Genomic DNA, 11882 nt, shown 5'->3' on the forward strand with positions numbered 1-11882 from the left:
GCGACTGTACAGGACACAGTAGAACTGCCCCACAGAGTTTCCAGGGAGCGCCTGGAGGATTCGAACTGCCGACCCTTCGGTTAAAAGCCGTAGCACTTAACCACTACACCACCAGGGTTTCCGTCAGGCATGTAAAAAAAAAAAAGGGAGCACTATATAAATATATTATTGTTATTATTATTGATAAATAAGCCTTTGTGTCACTGGTTCATTTTCTAAAGGCATCATCAGGTTTGTTTTCGCTTGTTTGTTTTCTTTCGTTTAAAGTTCTTTTGGCTTAAGTCGAAAGAGGTAACTAGCTTCCTGTTTTCTCATATTCTTGATGGAATGCAACCTACTCCAATGAAGCATTCTTCTTAGAAGAGTGGTTGAAAGCCCCCAACTTGATGAGTCCTTCAGGGGTGGATAATGGTTTTCAAAGTTGATGATTAGACACACAAAGCAAGCAGCCAAATGCTGGCCAATCCCTTGAACCTGGATTGTGCCAAATGCTGTTTCCTAATACAAAGCAAAATGGAACTTTTAATTGAAACTATCCCAGCCATAAAACTCAACTAAAATTGAAAACATCAGAAATGGAAATATCAAAGAGCTGGTTAAAGAAATTTCAAAATATTAAAAAGCACCATGATAACTTTGTAACTTAAAATAATTGCAAAAGATGGGGACAATATCTAATATAACAATTGTGGTCTGAAATGGGCACCAATTAGAGGTCATAAGAACCAATCTAAGGCCATGTACTCTATTACACACTACTGATTTGGGTAAATAGGGGTAACAGTATTTGTTTGCAAATTCTTCAAACAGGACATGCTGCAATTCTACTTCTACAGCTGTGTTATTCATATTACTGCTGAGTATCTGATGAATAAGGGAGTTCCAGGCTTTATTATTAGCCTGCAGGATTGCCATTTGGTTTACAAAGGAATTATCAATAAAGGAAAGGGGAACTCCCAAAAGTTATCCACTCTACTTAATCAGCTCATTTACTGCTGACACATGGATTAAAAATTGTCCAACATGGAATCAGAAGCCTGCATCACATTGTTTTAAACACCTCAGCCATAGGATGGAAAATGGACAACTAGGGGTGTCCTGGCAACAAATGAATTTTGAGCAAGAAAACATTTCAAAACCATTTTGCTGTGTCCTAATGTTTCAAGCACTCTGCCCAAACACTCCAACCATTTAAGTACCCTCCCACCGGGAGAAAGGGTTTGATTATATTCCAAAAGAGTTGCATCATTTTAGGGAACCCATTCCTGTTACTCCCTAAGGGGTTAGCTTGTGTGTAGAAATTCCTTCAAAGACCTTTGGCAACAAGTGTTAATAAGGAAGTTATCACAATTGGCTACTGTTTGTATATACTTAACACTCAGAGTTAGGAAGTATAGTAATAATATTGAAAACATTATTATTTATTTTAAGTTCTTTTCTGAAGGGTCTGTTGGAGAACATCAGTTGGCAAAATTCACATTCCCTTTAAGCACCATTTTTGCTGTAGCTTTCTAGAAACACCAAAACCTACAAGCCCCCTGGGAATGGGAACAGTTTCGAAAACCCGGATGAGTGCTTCATTTGGTGCCTTTCCACTTAACAGTCTATGACAGAATCACTTCTGCACTGATGATTCTGACACTATTCTATTTTGAAATTTCTCTGACCACAATTAACGTGGAAAAAATCACAAAGACAAAGCAAATGTTATCCATTCCCACAAAACACTATTTAATTTCATTTTCTTCAAGAGACCGGCCCATCACTTTTCCTGATGGGAATATTCTTTTCATGAAAAACAATTTTAGGTATATGGAGGTGTTATTTTCCAATGGTAGTTTCTAGGAAGATGCTAAGGGACCTATGTGAGGGACATTGCAGGGATTTGGGAAGCTTAGTTTGAAGAGAAACTTGACAGAAAGGGACATTATGGATGGAATTATTCTAACTAAATGGAAAACTGAAGCAATTATCTCTCTAACACACAGCCTTTAAAGGAAGTCACCTTTAACCAATTCTCCAGATATCTTATGTAAAAATGATATTTGGTGTTTGAGTCAGCCAGAAACCCTCAGCTGCCCTTCAGCTATGTGATTATATAGACTTGACCTGAGACAAATACAGCAGAAATAGGGGCTTCAATGAAACAAAGTGAATACATGAACATACGGCGCATCTCTTCTAATGATTTCTGAGGGGACTGGTTTTTACTTCCTCTTTTTTTTTTCTCTGTAGATAAGAACAGTAATTATTAGTGCTAGACTAATAAAATAACTTTAAAATCACATACCTGACAGTTTAAGTAAAGTTTATGCTAGAGAAGTTCAAATTTTACTGCCTTTTTAATAATTTGTAAATCATGTTGACACTTTTAAGAAAAATGTTCATATCATCTAAGTTGAAATTTTACTGCTTTATTATTTCTATTATGTATTTTGGAGATGGAAATCTTTTGACCTTAAAATAACCAAGTAATAAAATAAAGTAGTAAAAGAAATTGAAAAGCCATGCATCTGACTCTTTATTTCAAACCATTAAGATGAAAGTCAGGAAAAAAAAAAAATGATGGCTTTAATTCACAACCAATAGAAAAAGGAAGCAAATGCCTCTTTAACCTGAAAGAGTATGGATAAAATGAATAACCTCTGATTGGTCAATATAATGGGTAGTTACAGGTGCACTGATATTTTTAATAGCTTAGCCCAGATGACACTAACTCCTTTGTCTGTTTAATGCGAGGAATTACTTGACTATTCACTAAATCGACTTCTCAGAGCAGTGCTTACTATTTGGGAAATACTATTTGGGGAATAAAAAACCCTGGTGGCATAGTGGTTAAGCGCTACAGCTGCTAACCAAAGGGTTGGCTGTTCAAATCCTCCAGGCAGTCCTTGGAAACTCTATGAGGCAGTTCTACTAGGTTCTATAGGGTCACTATGAGTCGGAATCGACTCGACAGCACTGGGTTTGGTTTTTTGTTGTTGTTGTTGCTATTGTTATACTCCAAAACACTGTATTTTAAAGATAAATAAGATAATGCCTGCCCCCTTTGAAATCCCAAAAAAGTTTCAGTGTTAACAATGACCTGATTTTTCTTTTATCAGTGATAAAATCCGGTTTGACGGAAATCCAACAAGAAGTTGAGTAACATGTCAGAAATGTGTCAAACACATGGTGGAAAGAAAACTATAATAAAAAGTGTGGCAACGATTTACACGATGAATTGCTAACAGAAGGTTTTGGTATTGGAAGTTGCACAATATTTCAACAATAATCATGTTATCTGCTAATCATTACTTACTAAAACTACTAAGCACAAAAACCATGCCCATTCTTATGAAAATATTCCTTTCTTTTAAGTCCTTTGTTCTTAAATTTGTATTATAGCTTAAATCAAAGAGAAGCCTGAGGAGTAACTACTTACAAAATAAAAATACCACATCTTAATCTACTTTGCTCTGTGCTCTTATTCCAGCTCAGCTTGCTATATAAATCCAGTCTATGCCCAGCTTATTTAAAACATGCCAAACTTCTCAGAGTTTTAGTGTGAGGTGACACTTTACAATGTATCCAATCACTCAAGCTTCCTACTAGCAAACCTGGCTTCAGTAGACCCTGGAGGCAAGCCCTCTCAGAAGAGGATTCTCTGAGCCTACCCTCTTCAATGACCCTTGGTCACTGAAGTGACTGAGCCATCAAAGAGCAGCTACATCCCTGAAATATTGCTTACCCTTTGCTTTGGGCTATAGGGTATTGTCAATATCTATTTAGAATTGTGGCCCGGATTTTCCCTACATTGGTTTCCATTATTATATCAATTAAAAGCCTGTTGCCACTGAGTTTATAAAGGGAAATAAGAAATCCTCAGCCATGAGCAGATCGAACTCCTAGGCTCCATATATTTTTATGTTGTATTTATGTTTAAGGAGCCCTGGTGGAGCAGTGGTTAAGGCAGTCAGCTGCTAACCAAAAGGTTGCTGGCTCCAAACCACTGATGGCTCCGTGGGAGAAAGATGAGGCAGTCTGCTTCTTTAGAGATTTACAGCCTTGGAAACCCTATAAGGTCACTATGAGTCGGAATCAACTAGACGGAAGTGGGATTTTTGTGGTTATTTATGGTGAAAAACTAGCCTTCAGTCAGAGTAAAGAAATTAAACAAGGCAAATCATCAAAAATTATACTGTGGCTTCATTTAGGCGTTAGTTTAGAAGGCCAAGGATATTGTCACAATAAAGAGAACGTCTGTATCTCAGCAAATCAAAGCGTATTTTCTGTGACTAGTTCCCTGACTGAAATTAAACGGTAATTTGGATCATTTCTTGAACATACCAAAGCAACTAGTGAATTCAATCAGTCACAAGGGGTAACACAAGCAATTAATTTAAATTGCATTGTTTAAACACACTCACTGCAATTATATAAATTCCGCTGGAAATGCTATGTGTCATTTTAGTCTGCTACCATTGCATTTAAAGAACCTATGGATTTCTAAACTCATAAAAAAAAAAAAAATAGGCACTGAGAATTCCTGAAAGGTGTTGACATGGTCATCAGCTATGTGCCCAGACGACTTAGCATTACAGACTTGCTGGAACCTCAGCCCATTCCTCGGGTCAAGCACAATTAGATACACAGAAGTATAATCTATTCCAAATATTACATTAACTCCTGAGGTACAGAGGTCTTCATTTCATTACAGGAATATAAGAGAAACGAAGCACTGAACTGCTTTCAGAATGTGCATTCCTGTAATCTGTTTTTATAGATGAGTCCTTTGAGATGCCTTCTGTATAAGGGGTTCAAATTACTAAACCAAAATGCAATAAATAGTCTGTGGCAAAGGCAGAGTTTGACTATGTGAATGAGACAAAACAAAAATCCCTGGGGGGCTGCAGAGGTGCCTTCAAAGTAGGATAAGAAATTTGTGTATATGTCACATATAAAAATACAGCTTCAGGAACAGCCATTTTTGTTTTTATAATTTTAGCTTTTAGTCCAAAGCTATTGCTCAGTCATGTCTTTGCCTCTTCCTATTGCAGAGATATATCTCAGTTGATGTAACAATATGTAGGCTATTAAGGTAGGTGCTCAAAATAAAAGGTCCTCAAAACAGCAATAGTTTCAGCTGTATTTGTGAAGTCTTCCCTGTGGAGTCATATTCAGACACATGGGCCAAACACATATCATGTATCTTCCTCTTCTTGTACAAAATGAAAAGCAAAAATACCAGGAGAAAAAAAAGAGACAATAAATCAGCACTAGGCCTGTCAAGCACTGGGTTTTTGTTTTTAGGCCTGTCAAGGCAACACTTAATTATTTCAGGCCAAATTATTGAATTTTGGGTGGTTTTGCCCAAAATTTATCCAAAATAAGGAATTTCTATAAAGGGATTGGAAACCCTGGTGGTGTAGTGGTTGAGAGCTACAGCTACTAACCAAAAGGTGGGCAGTTCAAATCCACCAGGTGCTCCTCAGAAACTCTATGCGGTAGTTCTACTCTGTCTTACAGGGTTGCTATCAGAATCAACTGGATGGCAACTTCTTTTTTTTTTTTTATAAAGGGATCACCTTTGATAACAGATATTGATTAACTTATTGTTTACCCTCACTTTAGAAACAATGGTTATTGTCCCTTGTTTTAGGTAATAGACGGACTTATAAACACAAATCATTAAAATGTAGCCTGCTGGTTCTTCCAGTCAGAGGCAGCTCTGCTGTGAGGCCATCTGGGAGACACCAAGGACTCCACACAAATACAGTTTCAAGAGATGCAGTCAACTCTACTCTCACCTTACGGAATTCAGAATAAAATTTAATTTTCCCAGGGTTTGATAAAAACAATCCTTTTGGTTTCTTCTATTAGAACGCTAACAAGAAAAACAAGTGTACCACCCAAGCATGAGTATTATAAAATCAAGAAATGACTTTTGCTGGCAACCTCACTAACTCTAGAACCACCTTTATTTCAAATGGATATTTGAGACAATTAGCCTCGGACCAAACAGTGGTATAATCAGTTATATTCACAAAGGCTGAGTTTCGGTTCAGAATTCTGTCATTTTATTTTACTCACCAATGCTTTACGAATGAATCAACTCCCTAATGCCATATGTGCAAGTGATGATAAATGCCTTAGAAAAACCAAAAAGCAAAAAAAGTTCATATTCTTCACCTCAGTAGCTGAGTTCCTGGGAATCTATTCTACAAAAACAATACAAAGAACAACAGGATCAAAATAAGCAGATCCACAAACAATGCTGGATGCAATAGAGAGCAATACATCCACTTGTTTACTAAAATACGTTACATTCACTATGTGGTATATCGTGTAGCTACTGAAATTATGGAAAGATGTATATTGTTACATAAAATAAGCAAAAGGCAGCATTTGAAGTTGCCGTCTCTGCTCACCTGGTACTGCTCTCTGGCATCCTCTCTCCTTTCCTATGAGTCTTTCCTGAGAAGCTTGCACTGTGATCATCAATAAGCTCCTTATTGGTAAATCCTATATCAGCCTGTTATTCTGGTTGACTTCACCAAAACCAAAACCCATTGCTGTTGAGTCGATTCCAACTCGTAGCGACCCTGTAGGACAGAATAGAACCATCCCATAGGATTTGCAAGGAGCGCCTGGTGGATTCAAACTGCCCGTCTTTTCATCAGCAGCCGTAGCTCTTAACCACTATACCACCACGGTTTCCAGTTGACTTGAAGAGGAGACAAAATAAACTCAAACTTCTCTGTCACCATTCATTCTCTTATTACCTCCCGACCTCTCCTTTCTCTTCCTTCCCCCCTGAAAAATGCATATGCTTTGCTTCCCCTCTGATGTTCTCTAGTCAGAAATTTGGGAGTCTTCTCTTTTCCCTTAAAATTACACCTAAATATCTGTTAAAATCCAGAATTTACATCTCCTACACTCAGCGCTCATACTCTCTTCCCTAAACCCGTACCTGTTGCTGTTAAGTTGATTCCGACTCACAGAGACCCTACAGGACAGAGCAGAACTGTCTCATAGGGTTTCCAAGGAGTTCCTGGTGGATTTGAACTGCCAACCTTTTGGTTGGCAGTCGTAGCTCTTAACCACTAGGGTTTCCTTCTCTTGCCTAGAGTACTTCAATTGCCTCCCTACTGCTGGACTTCCAGTCCTTCCCCAGCCTAATTTGTAGTCCTAATTTGTTGTTGCCTTCCCACCAACTGACCTTTCAAAAATATATTTCTGATCGCGTTACTTTCTCTTTAAAATCACTGGCTTCACAAAAGTAAGACAAGTTCAAATAGTGTGCATAGCATGCAAGAACTTTTCCGTACGCCTACGTTTCTCGACTGCCTCATTTCTCACTACGCTGTTATGTACCAGGTGGCCCCGCTCACACTGAACTATTTGCTTTTCCCCTCAATTCTGCACTCACTGAAATCCCTGCCTGCGATGTCTTGTCTCACCTCATTTGCCCCACCGACTCTCCTGTGTTCCCTTTTACAATCCTAGAGCACTCTTTACATATTGCTAAGTTGTTTACATGTCCGTCTCTCCCACTATATTACGACCTCCTCTGGTCAGGTACTGTGTCTTACTCATTTTTGTAACCCCAACTACATTAAAGCACCTGGGATTTAGTAGAAACTTAAAGATTTCTTGAGTGAATCAACAAACAATGAAAAAATAACTGCAACTACGTAAAATATAAAAACCCTGGTGGCATAGTGGTTAAGTGCTATAGCTGCTAACCAAAAGGTTGGCAGTTTGAGTCCACCAGGCGCTCTTTGGAAACTCTATGGGACAGTTCTATTCTGTCCTTTAGGGTTGCTATGAGTTGGAATCCACTTGATAGCAACAGATTTGGTTTGGTTTTGGTTTATGTAAAATATACACACATGCAGACTAGAAATAAACGTGGAAAAATGAAAAGTTATGATAACTGGATTAAAAGCAATCTTTTTTCCATTTTTAGGGTTTTCGGGAAAACAATTACAAAAAAAGGAAAAGATCTTTAAAACCCATAGTAAATTCTTGCTATAGAAATTCTGTTGATCACTAGGTGTTGGTTAGCAATACTCTTATTGCTTGTAATAGTGGTACTTTTTGTATATACTAGCGCAAAATTAGTAACGTTTTTCTGGGAAAATTTTTTATGCCAAATAGAGTCCCTGTACAAAGAGTGATTGTCCAAAGTCACAACATTAAATATTATTCAAGATATTAGAATTTTTTTTTGTTATTTAAAATGGGTAGGCAATTTCTAAAATGTTAGCTTAATGTTTCCATCCTAAGTAGCAACCTTTGAAAGTTCATATATGCAATTCTGTCTATATGCAGAACGTGAAATTGCAAAACGGAATGAAACGCTCATCAATCAAATATCAGATACTAACAGAATCCAGGAAACACTTTGCATTTCCAATTACACTTTATCGCTTTGCATATCCCAAGCTCCCTAGCAGATAAAAACAATTTTTTGTGAGAAGAAATATTACGCTTTCTTAAGATTTTATATGTCTCTGTATGTGTGTGTGTGTGTACTTGTATGTGTGTAGAGAGAGAGAGGAAAAGTAGCAAACCAGTGCTATCAGCCATACTCTTAATTTACCATGATTAGTCATGTATTTCAATTGACACTACTTTGCATTAGACTATCCTCTGCCCTGGAGCCCTGGTGGTGCAGTGGCAGTGGTTGAGTGGCTGCTAACCAGAAGGTCTGCAGTTTGAATCTACCAGATGCTCCTTGGAAACCCCATGGGGCAGTTTTACTCTGTCCTACAGGGTCAGCATGAGTCAGAATCGACTCCAGGGCGATGGGTTTTTTAATCCCTGCCCTTGACTTTAGCTACAGGTACATGAAGAAAAACTTCCATTACTATTGATACACAAAATTACATAGGGGAAGAAACAAGTATTTTCTATTGTTTAGTAGAAAAATTTAATGATAGTAGTAAATTCTCACTCTGCCAGCTGAAATTCCCTCTTTACTGCCTGAGAAACTTAGAACTAGGAAAGACAATACGGATCATCTAGTCAGGTGCTTCTTAACCTTCTGCACATCCTGTCACATACAAAATGGTACCATTCAAACAAGATGAGGATGAGAGTTAGTACATGGTGAACCACCACAGGGTAAAAATAAATAAAACCAAACCAGTTGCCATCAAGTTGATTCCAACTCATAGTGACCCTATCACGGAGCAGAACTGCCCTATAGGGTTTCCAAGCAGCGCCTGGTGGATTCAAACTGCCCATCTTCTGGTTAGCAGCCATTGCTCTTAACCACAACGCCACCAGATTTCCCACCACACAGTACTGTGCTTAAAATCTTAGGTGCCAAAATTTCAAGATTACAGAAAGACTCATGTAAATATTATAATGTATTTCAACTGGTGTAAATTTTTGATTACTCGTAGCAAAAAAAGGTTTACATTTTAAGGAATTTGGCCCCAGACACTTTATTTACAGAAGTTATAACAAGCATTTCAAAAAATCTTGCAGCATTTTAAAAATCAGACTCTGTTTCAAAAGTATGAGGATTTGGGCAGTCTGCAGTCTTCGTCTGGCCTGTGATCCCTGAGATGGGAGAATTTTTGTGACTTTGCCCTCGGATCAGCTAAAATGTGTGTCTCAGCTGGAACTTCTCTCCCTATCCCTGCTCTCTTTCTCTTTCCTCCTCCTGCCTCTGCTGAACGGTGGAGCTCAGAACGGGCTTCTCCTTTCTCAGGCCCCTCTCCAGGTCTCTCAGAGCTCTGCAGAAAGCTGTCCTGGTTGGTGAATCTGGGGTAGGGCTTTCCGGGCCCTCCTTTCACCTTAGTATGTTTTCTGGAGCCCGGAGCTTCCATCTCCTTTTTAATATGGCCTCTGGCCGGCCTGGATGATTGCTGCTCTACGTGTCTCTCTTCGCCTTTAACTGGTCCGGCAATCTTCTCTCTGTTACTTCTTTTCTGTTTGTCTTGTTTGTGTTGTTTTGGGAGTGCTTCGTTTTCAGAGCCTTCTGATGAGCTGGATGAGGGTGTCTGGGCCCCACAGCCCTTCTCCCAGAGCTCTCTGGTCATGTCATCCACGTCCTCCGAGGACCGAGGGGGGCGGTAGGACGATACGTGATCTACTCGGATAGTTCTTCCCTTGATCTTGATTCCATTAAAATTGTCGACGGCCAACACCGTACTCCTCTGGTCTTCATAGCAAATAAAAGAAAACCCTTTGGACTTCCCGGTCTTCCTATTCCGAACGAGATTAATGTTAACAATCTCCCCGTACTGGGAGAATACACAGAGGATATCTCCTTCAGTCAGTTCATAGGGAAGCCCTCCCAGGAAGATCCAAGAGCTGTCCTTGTATTGGGAGTGCCAGGATGCCTCAGCCACCACGCTATGCTCAGCCTCCAGTTCACTGAGCTGTTTGATCTGCTTTACTTTAGTTAACGGGTTCATCTCCACAGGCTACAGCACCAGGTAACGTCAGCTGCATAACACCACTTCCGGTGACTGCGCAAGATGTGTGCTTCCGGTGGAGGCCCTCGTAGCGCATGCCCAGTGTCTGCCCTGCCCCTCACCCTCCCATCCCCCACCTCAACCAGAGAGACGCTCCATTGACATTCAAATTTCAAGTTTGTATGGTACCTTCTGTTAGCTGTGTAGAAGTGTGGTACTGTCTGCTAGTTTGGAAGCTCTAATCTAGTCCATTTTCAAAATAGGATGGCCAGGTTGGAACAAAGACAAGGGTTATAAAATGGTACCTCATTGTGGAAGTTGTAATTCTGCTAGCTGTAATTCTATTATTTCAAACTTTCCCCCATATAATAAATACTTTGAGAACCTACAAATATCTTAGAATTACTTTCACCAAATTCTTCTGAAGAGTAAATATTTGATGTTACAAGACCAGAATTTGGACTGGGCTTTACTTATTTCCAGATTGAAAAGATCCCATAATTAGTGATAATCCTGCTCCACTTATGTGCCTTCCAGTTGATTCCAACTCATAGCGACCCTATGTACAACAGAATAAAACACTGCTTGGTCTTGAGCCACCCTCACAATTGCTGTGTTTGAGCCCATTGTTGCAGCCACTGGGTCAAACCAATCTCCTTGACCAACTCCCTCTTTTTGACTGACCCTCTGCTTTACCAAGTATGATGTCCTTCTCCAGGAACAGATTCTTCCTGATACATGTCCAAAGTAAGCAAGATGAAGTCTGAATACCCTCACTTCTAAGCAGCATTATGGCTGTACTTCTTCTAAGATAGATGTGTTCATTCTTCTGACAGTCCATAGGTATATTCAGTATTTTGGCCAACACTATAATTTAAATGCATCAATTCTTCTTCTGTCTTTCTTGTACATCATCCAGCCTTCACATGCACATGAGACGATTGAAAATACCACGGCTTGGGTCAGGTGCATCTTAGTCCTCAAAGCGACATCTTTGATTTTTAACAACTTAAAGAGGTTTTTAGCAGCAGATTAAGGAGTCCTAGAGGTTCAGTGGTTAAAGCACTCTGCTACTGACCAAAAGGTCACAGTTTGAAACTACCAGCCTCTCAGCTGGACAAATGTGGCAGTCTGCTTCTGTAGAGATTTACAGCCCTGGAAACTCAATGGGGTAGTTCACCATGTCCTATAGGGCGGCCGTGAGTCGAAATCAACTCCAGGGTAGTGGGTTTTGGTTTGAGCAGCAAATTTGCCCAATGAATACATCGTTTGATTTCCTAAAAGCAGCTTCCATCAGCATTAATTGTGGATCCAAGTAAAATAAAATCCTTGACAACTTCAATCTTTTCTCAGTTTATCAGGATGTTGCTTATTGGTCCAGTTGTGAGAATTTTGGTCTTCTTTATGTTGAGATATAATCCATACTGAAGGCTGTAGTCTTTGATCCTCATCAGCAAATCAAGTTCT

General features: G+C 39.3%; 1 protein-coding gene across 1 annotated transcript; it reads right to left on the reverse strand.

The window, feature by feature from the left end:
• Positions 1-2207: 2207 nt before the first annotated feature.
• Positions 2208-10415, reverse strand: LOC100657530 (RNA-binding motif protein, X-linked 2-like). The gene is made up of 2 exons (XM_064272967.1): positions 9920-10415; positions 2208-2227 (listed from the first exon to the last, which is right to left on the reverse strand). The coding sequence occupies exons 1-2, from the start codon at positions 10413-10415 to the stop codon at positions 2208-2210; spliced, it is 516 nt and encodes a 171-aa protein (XP_064129037.1).
• Between the last annotated feature and the right edge of the window lie 1467 nt (positions 10416-11882).

The sequence above is a fragment of the Loxodonta africana genome, chromosome 20 (assembly GCF_030014295.1).
Source record: "Loxodonta africana isolate mLoxAfr1 chromosome 20, mLoxAfr1.hap2, whole genome shotgun sequence".
In the NCBI taxonomy this organism is placed as follows: Eukaryota; Metazoa; Chordata; class Mammalia; order Proboscidea; family Elephantidae; genus Loxodonta; species Loxodonta africana.

Bases quoted from the DNA above. Each gene is read 5' to 3' on its own strand.
- LOC100657530 (XM_064272967.1), bottom strand. From the start codon at position 10,415: ATGAACCCGTTAACTAAAGTAAAGCAGATCAAACAGCTCAGTGAACTG. The intron at 2,228-9,919 runs GTAACAGAGAGA...TTATCTACAGAG, and splicing joins ACAAGACAAACAGAAAAGAA to AAAAAAAAAAGAGGAAGTAA.